Here is a 24,696-nt window from a genome sequence, read left to right as displayed (position 1 = left end):
ACACCCATACAGGAGTATGGTTTGATGCAAGCGTCAAATATTCTGAGCAGGCAATTCGGAGAGACAGAAGAACGTTGTAAAGATTTGAGACTAAACATGGCTTTCCTTGCTTTGAGTGAGAGCTGTTTTTTTGCAAGAGAGAAGCTACCGGATGAGGTAATATTCAGGCCCAAGTAGCAGTAGGACTGGACTATGTCCACTTTGTCCTGTCCAAACATAAAACTTTGGTGTGGGAAAGACCGACCAGATTTGTTAAAATAATAACTTTCGTTTCTTTAATTAACTTGAAGTCTCCATTTGGCACAGAAGTCTTTCAATCTATTTAGAGCGCTTTGCAGTCCTTTATCGGACTCGGAAAGTAATACAACGTCGTCTGCGTATAACAGACACGATACAAATAAACTATGTAGAGAGGGCGGTGAGCATTCAATATCATCAAGTATATGTACTAAATCATTTATTAAAAGATTAAAAAGTGTCGGGCTAAGATTACACCCTTGTCTAACACCTTTCACAGTTGCAAATGACGGCGTTAGCCCGGATGATGTTTTGACACATGTCTGAGGTTTGGAGTACATGCATTTAATTAACTTATAAAAATTTCCACCTACTCCCGAATCTAGCAATTTGTAGAGGAGTCCTTCTCTCCAAACGGAGTCGAAGGCTTTCTTAAAGTCAACGAAACATGAATAAATACGTCTATTTTCCGAAAGATATTTACTTAGAAGTGTGTCTATCACAAAGAGGTTGTCGCTCGTTCTGAATTTCGTCCTAAAGCCGGCTTGGTTGGGCGATATAAGTTTATTTTCATCTAGGAAAGTGGTGAGGCGTGAGTTAAGTACGGAAGTAAACAGCTTGGCCAAACAGCTAGTAACTGATATCCCCCTATAGTTACTGGGATCATCTTTTGCCCCGCCCTTATGTAGGGCGACAATGTGGCTATTACACCATTCCTGGGGGAAATAGCCAGCGGACATAAACAAGTTGAATAATTTGGTAAGTGGTCTAATAAGAGTGTGTGGGGAGCATTTTAGCATTTCATTTAGAACTAAGTCATTTCCAGAAGCCTTGCCATTCTTGAGGTTTGAGATAGCGTTTTTGATTTCATTCCTCTGTATCGGGACGTCTAAGTTGTTATCGACTATAAGTGCGTCTTCTAACTCTGATAATTTATTTTTGATCTGAATTTGGAAACTGCTGGGGGGTTCTGTGGCATTGAGTTGAAGATTCTCTCCATACAGTTCTTTAAAGTGCAGGTGGAGAGATTCGTCGGGAATTGATTCTTGAGTTGAAATGATGTCTTTTGATTTGTAGTTTTTCAAGAGTGTCCAAAAGGCTGATGGATTGTTAGTGGAGAAAGAGCTAATTTGTTTGAAGATACAGTCTTTGTAGTCTTTTTTAGTTTTCCGTATTAGTCTGGTGTACTGTTTTTTCTTTGTAAAGTATGAGCCTCTTATATACGGATCACGCGGATTGTTTGACAGTAGCTTGGCTAAGTTGCGAAGTTCGATTCTGGCAGACGCACAGGTCTGATTGAACCATTTTTTCTTGTCCTTGTGGTTCTTACATTTCCCGCGTTGTTTTTTTGTACAGCGTAGTGATAAACACTTTTCACCTGCCTTTTGTAATGGTAATACGAAGTCTTTCAAAGCTAGGTCTAAAGATTGTGGAGAATTTTCGTAGGTTTTTAGCATAAACGAATCCATGCTAGAAGTAAATGCCGCGGAATTGAGTGCGTTAGCAAATTTTTCTTTCGAGTTATTGTCCCATATAAATTTGTAGTGTGGTCGGGTAGGCAGGTTTGTTTCCTTTTTAGGAGCTGGTTTCGCGTTACCTTCTAATATTATTGAAAGTTTGCAATGGTCTGAGAATGGGGTCAATTCATGAACATGGAAGAATGTGGTTTTACGTAATAGAATATTTTCACTAGCTAATACATAATCAACTAAACTACATCCTTTTGGTTGATAACATGTGGGCTTTCCGAACATGTCGCCTGGAGTTCGCCCATTGAGAATTCTAACTTTACTGTTTATACACAAATCAATCAAATTTTTACCAAACACATTTGCCGGTCCTTTATCCATATTAGTCCTAGGGAGGGGATGATCGAAGTCGTAATTTAGGGGTAGGGTTTGGGAATCTATAGGGGTGTCGTCAATTATGTAATCAGGCAGAGTTCCTACACGAGCATTCAGATCACCTCCTACCAATATTTCGCCAAGGTTACTATAGTGTGAGATTTCATCCTGGAGAACATCGAATATATCGTAGTTTCTACTGGTGTGGATGGTTGACCTATTGGGGCTTATATAAACATTTGCTATGTATATATCAGTAGTATGGTTAAACAGCTGTTTATCTCGTAATTTGATCCATAAAATGTCTTCACTTTTACTTTCTAATTTGGTAACAAAGTTCTTATATTGCTTCTTAAACAGAAAAAGTATGCCGCCTGAGTTGCGCTTGGCTCTCTTAGATTTTGTTCTTGTGCTGCTAAAATGTAAAAAATCAGGAAAAGTTAACTCACCTGAGTGCCAAGTTTCCGATAGGGAGAAGAAGTCAAACCCATTGAATTGACTAACGAATTCGCTATCCTCTAACTTATTACCTAATCCATGAACGTTCCAAAAACCAAATGAGATACCAAAGTTCTTAATATTAGATTCAGTTATCAGTCTCTTGTTCAAGTTCTTTGTCCGTGAAAGGCACATGTTCAAGCTGAACCATATGGGCGAGGTCTTTCATTGAGTCCGAAAGATGAGTCGTGTTGACGCCCGAACCAACTTCCTTCCATCATGTTGAAGAACGGGTAGGGGGGAGGTCCGAACCAGCCGGGACGTCTAACGTTGTTCGGAGGCGCGCTGTACGCCTCTACTGGGGACTTAGGCTACTTAGGACGGAACATAGGAGGGGCAGGAGGAGGCCGTCCTTCTGGCATCGTTGGTGGGGGGGAGTCACGGTGACTGTTAGGAGGACTGGGCGACTTGGGGCGGTTGTAGTACGTGCCACCGTTCCTATAGGCCCTTTCTGATACGAAGGGTGGTTTCGTTTGTCCACTATTCCTCCTGGGACGGTACTGATTGGGCGCGTCTGATCTGACGGGTCCATCTCGTCTGTTAGACGGATAACCATTCCTCCTTCTTTGTCTTGGGGGGGGGGGAGGCATGGTAATCCCCGTTGGCCTTGTCTGTGTTTTCAGAATTGAGGCGACGGAAAGATCTTGGCCGGCCGGTGGGAGCCCCAGGGCATTCGTGGCTTTCTTCTTGAGATTGAACGCCAGGATTCTAGTACCGTCTCCATTTAAGTGATACCCATCTTTTTCAAACATGTGTTCGTTGTAGTCACTTTCGTTCTTTATAAGTCATCGTAAACGTTGAATCTTCTTCCACTATTGTTCCGTGGTTATTAAGATATATCTCTAGATTTCAAAGTCACATTTACGTCTTTCAGCTTCCGGTCAGTACGTGTGCTTCTATATGGAGATCCTGCCCTCCCAGTATCCAGGTCTAGGCCGAGCCCGGCTCATCAGTCCAACCATCAATGTTACTCAGCACGTGGTGTTGGGTTTCTCTGTTGGCACCGTGAGTCCGCCGACCTCCACATACCTCAGAGTCCTCCTGGTGAACGAGACCGGTACCAATGGTACGGAAACTCTGCTGTGTTCGACCTCTGACCTCCTGTATCCATTCCAGCGAATATACGTCGGGATTGTACAGCCTGGACCTTACAGGGTGAGTGTTTTATTGATTAAATCCCCATTGTCAAGTGTCTAATATCCCAATAATATGATCTGGTTGTCTTTCTTTTTGATGGAGGGGGGGGGGGTTTAATTTCAGCCATGCAGTATTCAATATGCAAGGATTTGATAGTTTTCTGTTTCAGATTGTGATTGAAGGTATTCCCGATCCTCCCTTCTATCCGAACTTTGGTATTGACGAATTGGCACTGGCAGTCGTTGAAAATGGTGAGCATTATCTCCATCAATACGGTCGTATCTTGGCTATCTTTCGACATCAAATTCAAAATCTGAGACAAAGGTAAGGACACTCCCATACACACACCATTTACCTCTTTGTTTCTTATCTGAAGATCATGGCAGCGCTAATTCCAACTCTTTATTTTTCAGCTACTGCAAACGTGGGCGCACAAACGACTACATGTTCCACTGAGCTGGTCACCACACCCCGTATGACAACTCGGCAATACAACACCACACTCCCTATGACCAGTGGTCAAGATGACACTACAATGCCCTTGGTTGTTAGTCAGGATACGACAACACTTTCTAGTAGTCAGGAGACGACCAAACAGCCCATGACGAGTAGCCACTATACGACCATACTACCCGAGACAAGCAGTCAAGGGACGCCCTATGACCCAAGGCCAATGACCAGTAGTCATGATAGGACAACCTTTTCCGAGACTAGTAGTCAGGACACGTCCACGTTGCCTCTGACCATCGGTAAAAATACGGCCACTGTTCGCACGACCAGTATTCAAGGTACGTTCAGTCTTCTTACGACAAGTGCTAAGGATGAGATCAACACACGTCTCCGAAAAACAGACAACGTTTTTTTTTTAAAGAAACCCGGACGATCCTCCGTTAGAAATCTAGAAATATAATAGGGCCCTTATGAATATAAATGTAAATCGTCCCGCTCTTTTAAAAACGTTATGGTAATTAAGACTACTGTTTTCCTTTGCTTGGGTAGTTGCTTGTTGAGAGGGAGAACTAATTAATATAATTTGTCTGGTGTTTGTTATTTCTATCATGTAATAGAAGCGGAAACAGGATGCACATGTCCAGCGGTGGTTACTGAATGTCCACGCCAGGTCACTACCTCACCCGAAAGAAGCCCTGCGATTGGTCCATCTTCACCGGGTGTAGACCCCGCAGTGTGTGCAGGAATCGCCATCACTGCTGCTGCTGTGGGAGTTGTGGTTGGAATTCTGGCAACGCTTCTAGTGCAGCATCTTCGGAACATGAAAGGCAAGTAAATGAAATCATCGGGGCTTTCTCAATATGTATAACTTTTCTTGCTTGTCTGTATTAGAACATCCGTTTCAAGCGTAACAGGCTTTCTTGAATGCCATATGCCATCTTCAGGCAATTCTCTTTGTGCATTTATGCATGTTTATTGTGTTTTTTTTTTGTTGTATATTTTGCGCATAATGTGATTCTGATCATGATACAATGAACAAACGATACAATTGATAAAATTGTAATTAACAGCACAAAAATATGTATTGGGGCCGGCATGGAATCTAAACCTATTTGTTGCCACTGTCTGTATGAACTGAATCATTTTATTCTATCTGCTTGCCCAGATTTGAAATAATGTCATTTTGCCATTTGCAGAAGTGTCGGAGGTATACGAAGATGTGGTCAACAGTACACCAAACCCAGGTCCTCAGCAGTCTCCATCAAATCCACTGTACGACATCCCCATGGATAGCCTGCCTGCACGCCCAGAGTCAGAGACTGTTTATCAGGAGTTGAGGCCACCAGTGTATGAACATCTAAGGAAAAACTGAGAAGACAGTGCTCGGAATTTGACAATAACTACAACAATGTATGGCTATGTTGATATACTGTATAAAACTGTTTGAGTTTAACCTTTTTATTGTACAGGCATTTGTTGACTATTGTGTAAAGCAAATCAATCACTCAATTCATTAAAGATATCAACACTCTTGCATGCAGACTTCACTCTTTCTCAGATAACTCAGTTAAGTTGAGGATGTCTGTTGTACCTGTATGTTTTTACCCCTAGCCCTGTGGTAGCGCGTGCAGAATATCCGCTTCAACTAACCGCAATCAGTTTGTATACTGGCAGAAAAATAATATACACAACATTTCGTCATCTGGTCAGCTTAACTACTGGACAACCGTCGCCTTCAACCAGACACCTGGAAGATAAGAACACCCAGAGTTAATTGGACTGATAGCTGCCAAGCTAGATGTCAAAATCAATGTGTGCGTAGCCGTGACTCATTAGCAACTTAATCGTAAAGTATCCATGCACATAGGTCACAGCATTGATGTTTGGGGCATCCAGATGTGGGTAACGTTAATTGGACTGATAACTGCCATAGAAAATGTGAAAATCAGTGTGTTTTGTTGTGACGTATTATTAGCAACAACGTCCGTCAGACGTATCCCGGGCGACACACAAGGCCAAACGCGTCAGTTTAGGAAGTGACGAGGTACCGGAGGAACTGTTTTTTAAATCGGCATGAAACTTGCTCTGTCTTCACTCCTCCTGTGCCCGTGGTTTTTCTACGCTGCCACTTCGAGTAAGTACGACCCACAATTGCACGTAATATTCGACCTGTACGTATATACATGGGTTCTCTGTAGGTTTGTCCCGCATACTCGGTATACTACTAGTGGGAATACATGGGAGTGTTCTGCTAAGTCCCGAGCATTCGTTTGAAATTTGTTTGAATTCCTTTTCATCATTATTCCCCCAACCGTTTGACTGAACCATCAAAACATATTGTGTCGTAGACGATATCAGTAGTTTATTGACCTCTATATGAAGGATTATTTCTTCCTAACAAAAGAGGTCATATAAAAATATAGATAGGTGGATGTAGCCGTACATACAATATGTCATACTTCAAATTTTAAAAACCATTAACACTTATGTTGTGTTTTCAAATAAGAACTATCTCAAGAATAGGGCAATTTTATATGATGATAAGGGAGTAGGAAACACCTAACAAAGGCTTTTTTCGTTTTATTTGTGGCAATTACTGTATTCGGATGTACTTTTGTCTTGGGGGCAGGTTGATCACGTTAGAAGCTATAAGTGCGACTTTAATATACGCTAACGTTGCTGTTAAACTACTTTAAGTTGGTGGTATGTACCATCGTGCACGAACATGGTGAAATTTTATTGCCTTGAAACCAATAATGATTAACGTTACATTATTTGGAGACTCGTACCAAATAAATCTATATATACGTGGCAGATAACGTTTGATTGTGGCATTGTTGTTATGTCCACATTCTAGGTTACGGACCAGGGTCAATTAAGATATTACAAGATAAAAATCATGATTTATATTACTAGCATGAAGTTTAATCTGAGTTTGTAAAATATGTAATGAGAAATAAACTTATAAAAGGATTTGACCTACGGGAATTTTCGACTGAATTTCTCGGTCTTAATCAGATATTTGATCAAAGTACTGTAGACACGTGATTGGGCAGTGGGTCAGATAGCTGATGAAGACCGATGATGTGCCAAATTCTTTTAGAGTTAGAGAACTTTGAGTTTACGTCTCATTATGATTTATATTTCATCCTTGTATTCTTCCTAGTTGACCTCGACACGGCTGACCAGTACAGATGTTCCTTTGACGATGACGTCTGTGACTGGATAATAGACGGTCCGATCTCCCACGGGACAGGGGGATGTGATCACGGATGGCCGACTAATGCATTCAATGGAACTAATGGTTGGTGCTTATAGACACTTATATTTGCTTACATAGAGAGAAACTTACATTTGGCGCCAACGATAGTGTGTTTATCGCTTTCTTTGTCACATACAAACGCCCTAATCAGTATAATATAAATCAGTGACGCATGTCGACGTCATGATACGAACATGGTTTGGTCACACCCGGCCCGTTATAACTTATTACTTACCACGCAGTAATCTAAAACACATTAACAACGTTTCTTATCAACGCCTTTGTTAACGATATGAAGCCGCACATTTTCTCTAGATTAAAGGTCTATACAGGTCTCCCCTTGATTGGTATAGTGTTATATCATATATGTGGTCTTGTGCCATTTATAGGCCACGTGCCCTCCATTCATAAGACTCTATTAATGCTTAGGTCACATTTCCAAACCGGGGCCCGGCCGGGCTGTTTGAACGAACGAAAAATTAACTATTCTTATCAAGAATATAGAGAAATAGAGCCCATGATTATTATTAAGAAATTTTCGATGTTTTGTTGTCTTTTATATCGTACTTTTCGTTCCCAAAAACTGCCCGCCCGGGCCCCGTATGGGAATTGTGACCCCATCATTACTGGTGAAAAGAAGAGTGGATTCATTCAGTCATCAACAATGCAACTGCTATCTTTCACACCACAGTCGTCCGTTAGTAAGAAATCTTGAGGCGCATAGCTTCCGTTTAGCCTGATAGTGATAAGACCAAAGTTAATTGCAAGGAGCACACATGGACATATAAGCTCCTTGTTACTAGTTTGCCACTTTTGAACTTTTAATTCCAGACCCTGGCCAGTACATATGTTTTTACTTGGAAAACCTACCAATGATTGGCACCAACCAAGCTAGATTCATCAGTCCAACCATTAACACAACTCGTCACGTGGTCCTGAGCTTTGCTATCGGCACTGTCAGGCCGCCTAACGCAAACTACATGAACATCATCATGGCGGACGAACATGGTGGAGAATCGCTGGTGTGTTCGACCTCTGACCTCCTGTTACCATGGCAACGTGTACGAGTAGGGTTGTGGCAGCCTGGGCCTTACAAAGTGAGTGCCTGCATAAATATGTATTATACTATCTATTGTCATAATACTGTAAATATAGACTTGTCCGTTTCTTTGTCAAAACTTCTTTGTTTGAATTAGCTCTAAGGGCCGACCGATGGTAATGATGATAATGATTCTCGGTATAGCCATGAGTATTATTCCTAGTCAATATCTGTCCGTCTTTTTCTCTATCTCAGGTCATCATTGAGGGGATTCCAAATCCTCCCTTCTACCCAAACTTTGGTATTGACGACTTGACGCTTACCGCTGCTGACCCTGGTGAGTATTGTGATCCCTTCGGCAGTTTTCCTACCGTGACCTATCATCATTTAGACCCCACTTACACATGTAGTTATCAATCGTATTTTATGGGAAAACATGTCATATAAGGATTATAGGTTCATCAGATGCATACTTATTCCTTTGTTTATATTACTTATTCAAAATCACCCCGAAGTTATAGGCACTCTTTCTCGGTTGAGTGAGCAAACAGAAGTAAAATTTGTCTTTTCCAAGGACACAACACCGGGGCCTGAAAGGAATTGAAACCCAGATCCCTCATATTCAAAGTCTACAACCCAAACCACCTTTCCTCATGAGTATACGATCTTTATTTTGCAGGTACTACGACCGTGGGCGCACCTACAGCCGAATGTTCCCTGCAGATGACGACTCCTGCCCTGACGACCGCTCCGAAACCCGAACAGGGAGGGAATGACGGTCCGACAAACATCGTTCTCGTTCCCATCGTGCTGGGATCAGCGGGAGGCCTGCTGGTCCTGGCGGTCGCCGCGGTCTGTCTGTGGAGAAAATACGGCAGAAAAGTCTCACCAGAAAAACATCCCCATGTTCGTAGTCAGGTGCTCCAATGAACCTTGAGTAGAAAAGGTTTTGTGTGTTTGTTTGTTCGTTTTGCACAATCAGGAAGTCACATTTAGGTGTCACACACGTGGTTTTACAGTATAAGCTGCATAAAACCGGACTGTCAGTTTTGAACCACTCATCATGATCACACCGGGAAGCACCCCAACTACATGTATTTCGATACATGCAATGGATGTTAGAAAATGACTGTCGGAAGCGTGACTCTATTCAAAGGTTGATGTGTGGCTCCTCAAATACCATATGAATCTTGCTACAACTGCTACGAGTCTTATTTTTGTTGGTGTCAGTTTTTGTTGTTTGTGAAGACCATAGTCGCTCGAGGTAGGCGTAGTACGTTCTTCCCCTGTCCCACCTGAAAACCCAGACATAATACATTTAGTATCAATTAATCGCATAGATAAGAAGATGAATTATTGCCCGTGCCTTATTGCTATAAAAGAGTAAAATAAAACAATAGCTAGTACTAGTAGTTACGACGAATAACCATGCTGGTATCAACAATCTTTCGGAGTATGAACCGTTGTAATTATTTTTGGTACGGTATAAGGATGCAGCAGGCAACCATTTGTCTTACAGCAAACTGTAGTTTCTGCATGGTCATGTATACCATCACCGCCGGTAAGAAGCATATGGCGGCTAGCGCTAGGGCCGAATTATCGTTATCTTTATGACAGTACTGAAGACTTGCTTAGCAACGTGTTGACAGTAGATGTGTGCTCTGTCGTTAAAAGTATTAGCACACTGAGGCATTTCCATACACACGGGAAATACCTGTAGTTTGTAAGCGGCGTTTTGCTGCACTCCGCGGCCTCAGTAGGACGTGTGGGACTGCCCTGGTGCCCATCATGATGGTTGTATCGTCGTTCCTTCTCATCTTCTCATGGATTGCCTTCGCGTCCACTTCAAGTAAGTACAACATATCTTCTACACTGTTAACGTGCAGCATCAGTGTACTCTTAGTAGTTGTTAGACATTCTTGACTTTTTTAATCCTCCATGGTATATATGTGCAGGTCCTTGAGTTGTACTCAGCCAAAAGATCCCGCCCTATTGAATGCCTGTTACATGTGCATGCGGCAATAAAACCCTGTAAATCTGCTACTACTACTAGTAGGCATTCGTCGGTCTTAAAAGACCATGAAGTAAATCATTCTACATCTTATACTTATTCTTCTTAGTTTTGCGTTTAAGCGTCTCAGTTCTGATGCAAGTCTGTTTTTCTTCCCCCCGATGTAAGCCTTCCTTAACTTCCTGTCTCCAGAGTGTTCTGTTTGTTGCTACTACTACTACTACTTCTACCACTACTACTTTCTCCATTGGCCCCTGACACAGGCCACCGGTGCCGTCCTCCATCCAGCTCGATTCTGGGCTTCCCTCTCGGCATCCTCAGTGTGTCTCCAGTCCATCTTAGAAATCAAGAAAGTTATTAATCCAATATGACATTTGTAATTGATAACTTATTGTTATATGAAGCGTTTGATGGCTACTTTGCTTAAAATATTACCCTTAATCTTGACCCTATGATCTCCAGCTGCCCTGTGTTGAAAAAAAAAACAGAAAATTACAAGCATTGTGTCTGTATTATCCTGTGTTCAATACCCTCTGATAGTGGTATGTAGCGATACGCTGAATGAACGCCGAAATGTTTGAATGAGACAACATAGTCCAGGTAGTTCCACAATTCTTTGTTTTATGGCATTCATAACAACCCCATAAACATCTCGACCGGGCATCTTAAATCTCAATCGAATGTTTGCTTAGCTAGCTTAATAAAGAACGCTCATATGGTGAGTACATGGCGTATGCGTGTGTGACTGACTCCATTTAGGAGGGGGCAAATTATTGCCTCCCAAACTCCAAACAACCATGGTTAGGAGTAGGTAGGGGCAAGGACGGCTGTGGTTGGCTGATGTTCGGGTGTTGATTGGAGGTTGGGTCGACCAGTCATGGTTGGCTGGAGTATGAATTTAATATAAGGTTATTATAATTCCTCCCTTTCTGCTGCTTTAGTTGACCTTGACCCTGCTGACCAGTACGGGTGCACCTTTGATGTTGACGTCTGCGGCTGGACAATAGAGGGCCCGGTCTATAATGGACCAGGGATGTGTGATCACGGCTGGCCACATGATGCAGTACATGGCGTGACTGGTGGGTCTGCTTCATTAGATCTTCGTCATCGAAGTGACAACATTTTATTCTGTGCTATTCTATTCATTATAATCTGCATAATTTGCACTACATAAAAGTACACGCATATTTTGCTTGCGTTTATGAACGCGTCAAGTGTGTTCGTTTGTTTGTTTCATTAGGACCTCCATTAGTGTTACATAAATTTCACTCTACTGTTTCTCCAGTCAAAAGGGTGGCTAATACGAAACGGGGGTTCGTCAGACCTCCATTGGGATGATTTTTAGTGATTTACCAACTTCTAGAAAAAAGTATTTGGACCATCGAAATTCAGGGCATGCTCCTACTCTTTTCGAAAGGAGCCTACACATAAATAATCATTGGACAATAATAATGCCAGTTTAATGGTAAATATATTTGTAACCGCATCGTTGTTCTTCCAGATTCCGGTATGTACATGTGTTTCTACCTGGAGCACCTGCCAATGTTGGGCACCAGCCGAGCCCGCCTCGTCAGTCCAACCATCAACACTACCCACCCTGTGGTGTTGAGTTTCTATGTCGGCACGGTCAGACCGCCGAACTCCACATACCTTAACGTGTTCGTGATGAACATGGACGGTACAGAATCTCTGCTTTGGTCGACGTCTGACCTCCTGGCTCCATGGCAACATGTACATGTACGAGTGACACAGTCTGGGCCTTATCAAGTAAGTGCACATATATGTAGATGTGTTTTTAAAAAGAGCCGTCAACTGTCTCTTTTACAAAACTTGACAAAACGGTTTATCCTTGGTTTTGCATATGATTCCAGGTCGTGATCGAAGGCATTCCAAATCCGCCGTTCTTCCCGAATTTTGGTATTGACGACGTCAGGATCATGGCGACTGATTCCGGTAAGATATACGTCCTTTATCCTGGGGAACATTTTATCTTCCCCACCATTTCTTACCACAAAAAAACCATTTTACTACTAAAATCAAAGAACCCACATATTATAGAAGAAGTGGGTAAATTCGTCTTCCATTGCCTAAAAAGAAGAAGTCAAACCCAGTAAAACTAGTGTCATGTCATGTTGTAGAATATAGTATAATGTTAGAAGTAGATATAGTCTCACATACCACTGTATTTTCTTTCTATGTTGTTTGTAACTGCAATTAGCCCTCGGGCAAGTACTTGCAATAAACTTTCTATATCTTTATTATTTCCTATACGACAACGCGTAAAAATCTTACGTTAGTGTTGGCGCTTAATTTCTAATGATCTCGATATTTTAGCTGCCACGACCGAGGCCATACAAACACATGGATCGTCGACCGAGGTTGTGACTACGACAAGTAGCCAAGACGGCACCGCCATTCCCACGACCAACACGCAAGATACAGCCATTTTTCCTACGACCAGCACTCAAGATAAGACCACCTTCCCTATGACTAGTGTCAGGGATACGGGCACTGTCCATGCGACCAGTAGCAGGGAGGAAACCACACAAGCCACACGAGTTCCAACAACGAAGACAACGGACAGCTATCTTCTCACTACTCTCAAAAGCGGCATCTCTATGTACTTCACATCTAAAGCAACCAGCTACTTTCCAGATCTCTCAAGGGAAACAACAAAACCGTCTGACCCCTCCAAACCTCTTTCGACGACGTCCAAGCTAGCAGCGGCGCCAACGAAAGCTGCCCAGCGCGGAGACAACAACCAGGCTGGCGCCAACCCTGTTCCCATCGCCCTCGGTACAACGGGTGGTTTACTGGTCGTTGCAATCGGTGCCTTCGCTTTCTGGAAAAAATACGCAGGAAAAACAGTAGTTTCTCCCGAGAATAATCCCCAAGACCATGACCTACTCTCCCAGACCGAATTGGTCCTGATCTGATCATCTTCGCCAGGACGTTATGTTTTCGGTTGTGGTTGGTGGACTCTGGCTGTGGTCTGGGTCGGTGTGTATATTAACAGCATGATTGTGAAAACGAAGATCAAGTTAGAAAATGGTTCAGCTGGCGTTTTCCTACGGTAATGCAGCGGGCTGTGTATGTGTGTGTGTGTGTGTGTGTGTGTGTGTGTGTGTGTGTGTGTGTGTGTGTGTGTGTGTGTGTGTGTGTGTGTGTGTGTGTTTGTTTGTTTGTTTGTTTGTTTATTTGTTTGTATTTCGACAACATAACTCGAGAAGTGCGGCTGAATAAAAATACCTGAAGGATGATCTTCTTTATAATCAGTAGGGGGAATTTATAATTCGTCAATTCGGCTTTGTGTGACATGGCTTTACAAGGGACGCCAGCTGAAGCAATTGCAAGGTCGTGTGACACTGTTCTGCCGATCTTCTTCCTTCGCCCTGTCTCTATATCTGTTTATATCTGTTGGTTGGTCTGCTGTCTTCAATTTTGATACCACGAATAAATCTTTAACTCCATTGCCAATTCGTTAGATTTTTTTACAATTGGCCTCAATCGGCCGCAGTGCTTGAGAATAGACAAACTTTCCCCTCAAAATCTCTTCATAACCCATTAAAGCTGCATTATAACCCAGTCAGCTGAACTGCTCCAATTATACATGACTTAGAGCCTCCTCAACAAACAGTTCAAGAACCCAGACGTTGTAAACTGAATCGCACTACTAATGATTGCTCAGCAACGGGTGTGGGGAAAGGGTGTGGTTTATCAAGACGTATTAGTCTCTCTAAGGTTACGGTTTTAGCATACGTAAGGACGATACGCGACCATTTTGTCCGTCCACGCTACAAGAAGACACTGCGTGGCTGTACGGGTCTCCACCATGGTCCGTTCACCGTCCTTTCTTCTCTTGTTCTCATGCTTTGCCGTCTCATCCGCTTCAAGTGAGTACAACTAGCATTTATTTTTACGCGAAAGCTTCAGTGCCATCTCCTATACTCGCATACTGTCTACTCCGTAATTACAGTGCTTTTTGCTGAGGTCACATTTCCCAACCGGGGCCTGGCCGGGCTGTTTTGATTAACGAAAAATCAACAATTTATTTCAAGAATGTACGAAAATGATTCCCATTATTAATTTTTAAATTTTTTGTGCTTTGTTCGTTCCATAAGACTGCACAGCCGGGCCCCGGTTGGGGAAATGTGACCTTAGCATTAGCAGAATCTGCTCTTCGGCGGTTTTTCAAGGTACACCAGCATATAGCTCAATTACATGACGAGTACTTGTTGTAGTTTTTAGCTTTATAGTTGTATCAGAATGCCATGACTGAATACATGAAATCTTCATTCGAATCTTTCAGCCTCTTCTTTGGCCATACAGGTCTAGTATTGACAGGATGCACTGATACTCGTTAATTTATTTATAACATTTGAGATTTTCAACCATCCTTTTGTTAATTGTTTTAACGAAAAGTTACTGCATGTATCCATTGGGAATTATAAACCAGGCATATAACAAGTATTAAGCCCCGACGCGGGCTTTTCCACAGTCGTCGTTAGCCTCACTGTCCGTTAGGTATTTCAAATAGTGCTACATGCAACTCGTCTGTGTTGGAACTTTATAGGGTTCAAAACAACCCTATAAAACTCTCGACTGTGAATTTAAAATCTATCAAACGTTAACTAGCTGTATATGAACTTTGGTCATATAAAACAACATGTGGTAAATGAATATTTTATTCTTTGACAGATTAATCATGGCTTAAGGTGTTATGTGTACGTTTGTGGCAGACCCAAGCAGGTTTCTTGAATCTTGTGTACTTTTTGTCGGAATGTAATCATCTCTTGTCCTATGTGCATGCACATGTATGCATGGCCCCATCGGAAATCAGCTACTGCAAGCTGAATGGGCTACAAAATAAATAGATAAATAAATCATTTGCCCCCCTACAGCTAGTTACGGGCTGGCTAACTATAGCTAGTCTGGGTGCCATCTAATCTTCCGTAGTTTATCTCCCTAATGTCGCTGGCTACCACGGTACAGGTAGCCAGCGATGTTAGGGAGCCGACGGAAACTACGGAGGATGGCACCCAGCCTAGCAGTCTTGACCCCGAAGAAATCTGCTTGATTCCAATATCGTTATTTTTCCCTGTGTTCTGTGACAGTCAACTTAGACCTTGGTGGCCAATACAGTTGTACGTTTGACTTCACCATCTGTGGATGGAGCCTAGAGGGTGCGATCTTTCATGGAGCACCGGCCGAATGTGATTACGGGTGGCCCGTAGCAGCACGTCCTGGCGTTACAAGTTAGTGTTAGTTAAATTACAGTATTGTAGGTACAAGAGTCTCGTCCTTTTGTCCGTTGTATGTTTTAAATATTTCTATTCGTTCCCTTTCTACATTAGCTATTCTACACCCATCATAAAAGTGACTAATAAACTACAATAAAACAGACTTTCAACTTTCGCAACGTTTAATTTTTTCAGTTGGTGGTGAGTACGTGTGCTTCAACCTGGAAGAGCAGCATTCATCCGGCACCAACAGATCTCGGCTCATCAGTCCAACCATCAACACTACCCACCCTGTGGTGTTGAGTTTCGCTGTCGGCACGGTCAGACCGCCGAACTCCACATACCTTAACGTGTTCGTGATGAACATGGACGGTACAGAATCTCTGCTTTGGTCGACGTCTGACCTCCTGTTTCCTTGGCAACGTGTACAAGTTGGAGTGGGACAGACTGGGATGTACAAAGTAAGTGGCTAAAATTCGTTGAAAGTTGGCAGTCGAATTTGACTGAAATTTAACTTGAATTCCATTCGATTCGAATCGAATGGTAGGCGGGTCTCAATCTGGCCAGATTGCTCTAGACCTACGGCCAACCTTGGTGACGGTTTTTATCCATGTTTTCTACCATATCAGGTCGTGATCGATGGCGTTCCGGATCCTCCCAGCTTCCCAAAGTTTGGCATTGACCAGATAACCCTTACTGCTGTTCTGTACTTAAATAGTGAGTATTTAACGTGTTATATGTGCACATCAAATTACAATTATAGTTCTTAATGTTTCTATCTGGCGTTTGTGCTAGCACACTTTCACAGCCAGCGCTTCATTTTTATTACAGCTACGACGGCCGAACCTTTCACCGACATTGTGACTACTGTTGGTAGTCAAAACAACATCACTTTCCCCACGGCACAGAATCCTACATTCAAAACAACGACCCAACTGTCTGTCCCTCCCAAGACCCCGACAATGACGTCTAAACTGACACCAACGAAATCCGTCCAGCTTGGGAACAGCGGTACTACCGGTGCCGACCCCCTCCCCATCGCCCTTGGTATAGTGGGAGGTCTTCTGGTCGTGGCAATCGTTGCGTTCGCTGTTTGGAAACTATACCCTAGAAAGGCCATGGTTTCTCCAGGGCAGAGTGCACAAGAGCACGACCAACTCCCGTAAAATATGTTGGCTCCGATCTAATCTTATCCATATCTTATCTAGATGATTCCCAACCGGGCAATAGCCCTTCAGGAGCCCTGAAATATTCAGTGACATAGATGCAATAAATAACATTTTTCTATAAACAAATGTACGAAACGTAAGTTCATGTTTAGGTTAGAATAAATTAGAGAACATAAACGACTGATAAAAAAGATTAAAATTTGACTGCAAAGCTGTACATAGATGATGACTGAGATGAAGAAGAACTCAAAAGAGGATAAACATTCAACGCTTCAATATTGAACCACAAAAAGTTACCTCGTACGTCACTCATAATCAGAGCTGATGAACGCGTTAAGATGTTGATAATGTATTTTCCTCTTTTCCTTTGTCCAAGAGCACAGCAAATCTATAGTGGTATGTTCACCTCACTACATTTAATATCACTTTTCACACATAACATAGGCTAAAAATACTACTTAGTAGAATTAGAAAACATAAAGTGCGAGCTACATACTTATAATGTAGAGCTGTTTACAGTCGTAATGTATGACTCCGTCATCAGTAGCCAATATACATGTACAACAAGACTTCACGGAAAAGCACCAACACATAATATCACACTTGTATAATGTACTTGAATATACGTATAGATAGCACCAGAACAATAAGAGGTATCATGGATTCGTAAACTAATTGTTCAACTAGCTCCTTGCAAAACTTGTATAGTCAGTTCCAAAACTGATTTTGAGTTTGGCTGTTATGATACTAGTTCCTGAGCTACAGCTTAAATGATAACTTTGTTCTCAAGACAAGTGTTTTATGATAGTAAACCTTTACTCAGAGCAAAAAAACATGTTCTAGCTCATTTGTATGTATCCTTCGATTCTATAGCAGTCATTACGCCTTTTTCATAGATGATGAGATCTTGAATTGGGTTAAACGTCCCAAGTATGTTGCACGAGTCAGCCAGGATGTGTTTTGTAGAATATGTTTTCCAGAATGTGTTTTAACATATTCGTTTTCAACACAATCATTCCATGTAGAGATGTGAAGACCGATGAATGAATTTCCGTCTATGATGTATGTTACAAAAGAGTAATAGCACCTTTCTGTGTAATGTTAGCAGCAAGTTTTCCGTTTCTACAACAGTCACATCTACAATATCAGCCCTTAGTCTTTGGTACGGACATCTAAAAATTCATTCCAGCAATTTTGCTGGAGAGAAAGAAATTGTACAGCAATAAAAGTCTACCAAAGGCGGTTAAGAAAACACCTTGAAGTTGATAGAAACACTGTTTCCAACTGGGAGTATTGTTTCCATCCAGGGATACCAATGAAAAGACTATACATACTCATATTCACCAGTTTACCTGTACATGTACATGCATTTACTTTCGCGGTGGTTTTATATTCGCTGGTTTTGCGGTGTCCTTTTAATATAACGCGATATCGCGATACCGTGAACATATCTTTGTATTTCTTCTACTGTTCCACAGAATCTTTTAAACCGTGAACTTCAAACACCTTATTTTTACCCTATACCACAAAATAAAACCACCGCGAAAGTAAATACATTTACAGTATGTGCCTAACGTGTCTTTAACGCCTTTGGTAAGTTACATCTGGTGTTCTTCTCGCGGCTAGACCACCTCGTAGTATCCGCAGGTCCTGCAGCAGTTCTTGGCCCAGTGGGTGTGACGGCAGAGTCTTCCCCTGGTCTTCACCACCTGACAGATCCGGGGGTTGGCTCGGTCTCTGGTGCACCGCCGAGGTTCCTTTACTGGAGATAGGAAAGAAGAACTCACTTTGAGCTGCAAGATGAATGCATGATTTGGAAGACAACAAAACACACGTGTACAGAAAATGCAAAAGAATCGTGCAAGGATCTGTCAATCATTTGGTCGGTCGGGGGGCAGGGGGTGTTAGGTACTGATTTGATTCATTGGGATTGTGACAATACAATACTCGTGGGAACGTTAGGACAAGAAGGTACCCTTAGGGGGCTGCAGAGGGAAGACGTGGAAGTCGAACGCATTGACGCAACTTCCGGCGGAGCAGCTTCGGGTAGAGTCAGGCCTGTCGTGCTTGTTGCAGTTGTGGAACCACGTCCTGTCGGTCCTGTCCGTCTTACACCGGGTACTGCGGTGCTGCAGTCCGTACCCACACGTCACCGAGCACTACAACAAAGTTTACGGAACATTTCATCCACACGTCACCGAGTACTACAACAAAGTTTACGGAACATTTCATCCACACGTCACCGAGCACTACAACAAAGTTTACGGAACATTTCATCCACACGTCACCGAGTACTACAACAAAGTTTATGGCACATTTCATCCACACGTCACCGAGTACTACAACAACGGCACATTTCACCTAGTCGTACACGTCACCGAGAACACTAAAAACTTACGGCACATTTGCATACGGATATATCTTCAAACCCTTTCACTCTCCCGCTTATCAGATAGTGAAACAAATGTTACGGGCTCAACTCCAACTATAGATAAAATGAAGCACAAATTATATAGATTGTATGTACTCGCATATGTCTGGGTAGAGACTCCAACCTGGAAGAAGATATCCCGATTGGAGTTTCTGTTGAGAGACTCCGATCGGGATCTGTACCGGTAGAGTCGCCGGTTCTCTCAGATCGGAGTCTCTACCTTGACATATACAAAGCACATCACCTCCAATTATTATATAAAGACTCATCTAATATAGCAAAACGTTCTTAAGATCCCATGCTCTAAGTGGGATGTACCTTGGACCAGGGTCCGGTCTTCCAAACACCGCTACACTTACTGCCGTAACACGCCACCCTGCGGACGGCCCGGTACTTCACTTTGCAGAGGGCGTCCTCCTGGTGGCACTTGACCCGCCTTGTCCTCTCACCGGGACCACACTTAGACGAACACTGCACGTCACAACAAAACACTACGTCACACCCAGAAAACACTAGTACGTCACAACAACAAAACAGTGAAACACTAATTCATAGACACGATATCACCTTGCCCTAAATCTATATATCACGACAGTGTGTGACAAATAAGGTAAGCAGTGGAGCCATTTCTTGTAACACCCATGTCTCTCCTTGGTGCTGAAATATTTTCATATAAAGGGACACGGACAACCTTTATGCTGCCCATGTCAACTGCATTTATCTTACATCTTTATCTATTATCAGTATACAGCTAAATACGTTGTTTTGATGAGACCACGCCATAAGGCATATACGTCAAACTGATGAGACATCCAGGTAATGAGAAACATAGAGAAATAGTTGCTTGAGTAACTATATTCTTGTGTATAACGTATACTAGTTAAAAGTAAACACCTTGGACCACACGATCTCGATAGGTTTGGCGGCACACTCCATGCCGAAGCAGGGTTTGAGAGTCCTGGGCTTCTCGGTGTCGTTACACCTGACGTCAGGCGCGTACAGCATGGTTCCGTTGGGATACGTCACCTTACAGCGAACCCGCCTGGACCGGATACCCTGCCCACACGTCACGGAGCATGCGTGCCAAGTCGTGGCGTCCCATGATTCACTGCGGGAGAATATGGCCGCCGTCATGAACATGTTGTCACAAATCATTCTTACGAGGTTCCTTCGGGCTATATACTTACGATCCGTGTGGGAAGAAACCGTACAAATGAATGGCTTTATGTTGTTTATTGCTCTTGCATTTCTATTGCACGGACATTTTTAATTAATATAATGACAAAATAGATAGAAATAGCACCATTCCGATTTACTGCTGTGTTTCTACAGATAGAAAATCTCAGCAGTTTTTGTACAGAAAGATCACAAAGAGACATTATAAGAGAGAATAAAGCCTTTAAAGAAAATTTATTGTGAAACATACGGAATCCTCCGCTTTGATGTGTCCACAGTCAATATCTTCAACCTTTGCCATAGATTTATACGTAGGTTTATGCCACGACTCAAATGATAGTTATAAAGGAGCAAAATCGAGTCCAAGTTCGAAAAATATGACAGGAGATGGATAACATAAACATGTCGATGAAATCTGGCAATCTGGTGAGCGGTACTAATGGATAGCAGCCATTCCAAGTTCAGTTATTTGGAGAGCGACAAAGGCACATGAGATAGACATAATATAAATGACACACAGATTAAGTTTAAAATTGCGTTGAAAGATATTGACGGACAGCAGCATTAAAAGTTCAGTTCTTGAGAAAGTGGAAAAATGTATTTGATGGACATAATAAAGAATGATACATAGACAAGTTCTAAGAATGTGATGAAAGATATTGAAAGACAGCAGTATTCTAACTCAGTTCTTGAGAAAGTAAAACACGGATAGGTATTGAAGTGCTCAGTGAAGTCGTAGGATGGTGAAGATGCTAAGGGTGCTAAGATCAATGCCTGGAAAATTCGTAGAAAATGACGAGACGGTGAGCTAAGAAGAGTGTCACTGACGGCTCAGGAGGATGATATGTTGTCTTGTCTACCTGATGGGACAAGGTTCGAACCCGCACGAGCGGACAGGAGGCGGTTTGGGCGCGTCACACAAGTCGTCACCGGTCAGCACGGTACCGTTAGTGTATGACGTCATGCACGTGACGTCACGGGACTGCATGCCCTGACCACACGACACCGAACACCCGGCCCAGGCGCTTACCTCCCACTTCCTGCACATGGAAGAAAACGTGACGTTAAAGAGATGAGGTAACAGTTCTTCATACCAACACCACAGGGTGTCTGTTACAGCACCAGTTAACATGGTGACAGTCCGGTCCAGGTCATTTGACCTTATGTTTTTTGACAAGAAGAAGAAACAGGGCAAAAGCATTATTTCTATAAAGGAAACATCATAACCAAAGTGTTGTAAGCTATCAGAGATCAGTATCGTTTTAGTAAGCTTAGGGATATGCCGGATACTCACTTAATAGGACAAGCTCCGAAGGTACAGTTCCTGATGACGTCAGGTTTTGGCGCGAAGCAGAGCTGCTCGGGGACGGCGGTGTCCGTGTCGTTCTCCAGCGGGTCCACACACGAGGCGTTACGGAGCTGCACGCCGAGCCCGCAGGACGCCGAGCAGGCCGACCACGCGTCCGTCCGCCACTCGTAACTAGTTAGTAACATTAGTGAGTTAACGTCAGTTAGAGATATAACTATGAGCACGTCGGCATAACGTATTGCGCCTGCGCGAAACAGGTTATGTCTTGTGCATAGACATACATCCCGTCTGTAGTTTTTAAGTACTATGTCAACAAAGATGTCCTCTACAACGGGCAAAATTCTGATGCAACATTGGCCAAACATCCAACGAAATCCGTGACAAGGCGGGATATGCGCAGGCGCAGTACGTTCTGCTGCCGTTCTTATACCTATGATTGAACTCCGTACCCATAGGATGCCCACGTCATCAAAAGGTGAGCTGTTTTGTGCAAGACGCTGTCAGACGAATGGCCCCCAGTCAGAGCGGCGGCGGAATGACGCGGAATTCTACAGATAGACGGGACCATCTTGTGTCTTTTCAACACATAGGAGCTTAATAGTGCCTAGTGATAATTTTCGCAAAAACAAGTAGAACTGTATGACAAAATGATACATATGGGTTTACATGCTTCCCTATAGTAGGCCGAAGAAGAACAAACAATTTTACGGTTTGAACCCTGAAAAAATGTCACGATTACCAAAATATAGAATTATAAAGTAGCCTACATGAAGGAATTGTAAATAAGATCAATATTTCTTACGCGTCTTCACACGACCGGTTGCCGCACTCCTTCGTCTCGGCAGGTTTCTCCTCCTGACACTGCGCCTCGCCTACGTACCGCTCCGACCCGTCACTGGCCCGGCCGACGCACCGTACCAGCCGGGATTGTATCCCTCCGCCACACGTCACCGAACACTCGCCCCAAGAGCTCTCTTTCCATCTGAGTAGAGAAGTCAATGATTTTTCATTGTCCTCTCCAAATAGATCATTTATGTGTTATGTATACTTATAAAGTCAAATTTATTCTACTGAAATTTTCTATGTAAATGTAATCTTTTTGCAAAACACATCAGCTGCTAAACTTTGTAGAATTAGGTTTTGACATGTGGATGACTTGTTTGATGGCTTACCAAGATCTGTACGTGTGTTGGCCTTTTTTCTTGAGAAATACGCAAGCTAGCTACATACTCTTATGACAGTCATTAATTCTAGCTGAAAATTAGCAGTTGGGACACTCAACAAGTCACTACAAACGTCACAGCAGATTAGAAGACTAAAAGTTCACCCTGAGGCGACCAGTGGACAGGATTTCAGCCTGCATGGTTTCTCGGATGGAGGTCTGGACCCCGCGCACGTGTCTGTGGCCCGAAGTGTCCCGTTAGGCAGCTCCTGGGTACAGGCCACCACTCGGCGCTGTGTGCCCTCCCCACACGTCACAGGACACGGTAGCCAACCAGCAGTACGCCACCTGGGACGTAAGTTTATTTCTTTATTTGCTTGCATGCTTATTTGTGTGTATGTGTGTGTGTGTAAGCGGAAAGAGGCCACTACCTATACGGTGCTGTGTGCCCTCCTCACATGTCACAGGATACAGCAGCCAACTGACGTCACCTGTGACTCATCAGATTGTGTTTTTGTTTTGTTTGTTAGTTTTTATTTACACCATTTACAAACAAATGTTTGGAAGACATACGCAAATGATTGGTAGGCAAAACACTTTTTGCCTACCACTCGCTGTCGTGACGTCATGCTTATCGCTCGTACGCGTATACGTATACGTACGAGCCATTTGATAGTGTGTGGATATTTTGTATGTGTATCTAATGTGAAATATTCACAATAATGTTACATTTTAGTTCTGCTTACTTTGTTTCACACGGAGCGTTGTTACATTTCTCTTCCTTCTGATGCGGTCTCACCAGGTTCCGACAAGGCTCGTCCTCCACAAACGCGAGGCTGCGATTCTGTATGACCAGCTGCATACATCGGTTACGTCCACGACGTACGCCTGCAAGAAATGAACATGAGTCATGAGTCAAACCAAGAACACGCCATCACTCCAACGCTGCTCCGGCTCTGTTACATCTTTTAGCCAATGATACATGAATCAATAGCAGTGCTAGTAGACGCAAGAAAACAGCAAAGTTTCTTACCTCCCCCACAGACGGCGTCACATTCCCCCCAGCCGTCAGAGACCCAGCCGTACGTCGGCACATCCTCCCTGAACGAGTCCACAACATTGGTGATTTTGTAGTTGTTGACTGTCGGACTCTCCTCATGGGAGGCGTTCTCCAGGTCAACGGCGTATTCAAACACAACTCCAACCACAGGGTCCTGCTGTAGGATCTGTACGGTCCATGGAAGAGTACATGTACATTTAGAGTTTTTTTTCGGTCAAGTGAAGTTTCGATCGCGAAGCCAATGTATTACTTACCGTTACCTCCAAAATAAAAAGCAGTCAAGCTTAAGAGTACAATTTTTCCAGTCTACAATTGCACAAGGTGGTCCTTGCAAGGTCATCTTCGCAAAACATTTTATATTTTTACAGTAGATATCGTAACAATAAAAAAATGAAGCTAGTCAAGTGTTGTAATTTTTGCACTGTTGTTGCAAAACAAACGTACCAGAAACTGCAGGGAATTATTTGTAGGTCCTTCTGCTGTAAATGTTTCCCACAAGTCCTTGCGCGTGTACTGCACCTTGGTGCCCGCCATCTTGAATGTCCCCGGGAGTTCGATCCGCCGTCCGCCGTTCACGTAACGCTTTGAGGCACTGTCTCTCATGGCTAGAGATAACAAGAGAAATAAAGTATGTCTTGTACGAAATTTTCGCTGAATAGCTATACATTCTG

At 43.0% G+C, this 24,696-nt stretch overlaps 4 protein-coding genes across 4 annotated transcripts in view; 3 read left to right on the top strand and 1 right to left on the bottom strand.

The window, feature by feature from the left end:
* LOC109471805 overlaps nucleotides 1–5,631 on the top strand; it is a 7,628-nt gene extending 1,997 nt beyond the window's left edge. The window contains exons 3-7 of the mRNA XM_019771158.1: nucleotides 3,454–3,734; nucleotides 3,886–3,967; nucleotides 4,130–4,504; nucleotides 4,784–4,993; nucleotides 5,363–5,631. Coding sequence (XP_019626717.1) covers nucleotides 3,454–3,734; nucleotides 3,886–3,967; nucleotides 4,130–4,504; nucleotides 4,784–4,993; nucleotides 5,363–5,538 — 1,124 coding nt within the window. The 3' untranslated portion in view covers nucleotides 5,539–5,631. The remainder of the gene's footprint in view (nucleotides 1–3,453; nucleotides 3,735–3,885; nucleotides 3,968–4,129; nucleotides 4,505–4,783; nucleotides 4,994–5,362) is intronic.
* Nucleotides 5,632–6,239: 608 nt separating this feature from the next.
* LOC109471804 lies at nucleotides 6,240–9,575 on the top strand. The gene is made up of 5 exons (XM_019771157.1): nucleotides 6,240–6,300; nucleotides 7,333–7,470; nucleotides 8,260–8,525; nucleotides 8,723–8,804; nucleotides 9,147–9,575. The coding sequence occupies exons 1-5, from the start codon at nucleotides 6,240–6,242 to the stop codon at nucleotides 9,395–9,397; spliced, it is 798 nt and encodes a 265-aa protein (XP_019626716.1). The 3' UTR covers nucleotides 9,398–9,575.
* A 625-nt stretch (nucleotides 9,576–10,200) lies between these two features.
* Nucleotides 10,201–18,302, top strand: LOC109471940. Its single transcript, XM_019771472.1, has 9 exons — nucleotides 10,201–10,316; nucleotides 11,420–11,557; nucleotides 11,980–12,245; nucleotides 12,350–12,431; nucleotides 12,813–14,371; nucleotides 15,593–15,733; nucleotides 15,914–16,179; nucleotides 16,348–16,435; nucleotides 16,550–18,302. The coding sequence occupies exons 1-5, from the start codon at nucleotides 10,256–10,258 to the stop codon at nucleotides 13,412–13,414; spliced, it is 1,149 nt and encodes a 382-aa protein (XP_019627031.1). The 5' UTR covers nucleotides 10,201–10,255; the 3' UTR covers nucleotides 13,415–14,371; nucleotides 15,593–15,733; nucleotides 15,914–16,179; nucleotides 16,348–16,435; nucleotides 16,550–18,302.
* Nucleotides 18,303–18,378: 76 nt separating this feature from the next.
* Nucleotides 18,379–24,696, bottom strand: part of LOC109471897 (A disintegrin and metalloproteinase with thrombospondin motifs 17-like) — a 31,583-nt gene continuing 25,265 nt past the window's right edge. Inside the window, exons 18-28 of the mRNA XM_019771339.1 lie at nucleotides 24,470–24,630; nucleotides 23,999–24,191; nucleotides 23,712–23,853; nucleotides 23,131–23,313; nucleotides 22,606–22,785; nucleotides 21,789–21,974; nucleotides 21,355–21,534; nucleotides 20,213–20,426; nucleotides 19,637–19,789; nucleotides 18,863–19,046; nucleotides 18,379–18,649 (exon numbers count right to left, since the gene is read on the bottom strand). Coding sequence (XP_019626898.1) covers nucleotides 18,510–18,649; nucleotides 18,863–19,046; nucleotides 19,637–19,789; nucleotides 20,213–20,426; nucleotides 21,355–21,534; nucleotides 21,789–21,974; nucleotides 22,606–22,785; nucleotides 23,131–23,313; nucleotides 23,712–23,853; nucleotides 23,999–24,191; nucleotides 24,470–24,630 — 1,916 coding nt within the window. The 3' untranslated portion in view covers nucleotides 18,379–18,509. The remainder of the gene's footprint in view (nucleotides 18,650–18,862; nucleotides 19,047–19,636; nucleotides 19,790–20,212; nucleotides 20,427–21,354; nucleotides 21,535–21,788; nucleotides 21,975–22,605; nucleotides 22,786–23,130; nucleotides 23,314–23,711; nucleotides 23,854–23,998; nucleotides 24,192–24,469; nucleotides 24,631–24,696) is intronic.

The sequence above is a fragment of the Branchiostoma belcheri genome, unplaced genomic scaffold (genome assembly GCF_001625305.1).
Source record: "Branchiostoma belcheri isolate BF01 breed outbred unplaced genomic scaffold, Haploidv18h27 scaffold26, whole genome shotgun sequence".
In the NCBI taxonomy this organism is placed as follows: domain Eukaryota; kingdom Metazoa; phylum Chordata; class Leptocardii; order Amphioxiformes; family Branchiostomatidae; genus Branchiostoma; species Branchiostoma belcheri.
Note: the sequence above shows the minus strand (reverse complement) of the source record. Positions and strands in the feature narration are given on the sequence as shown.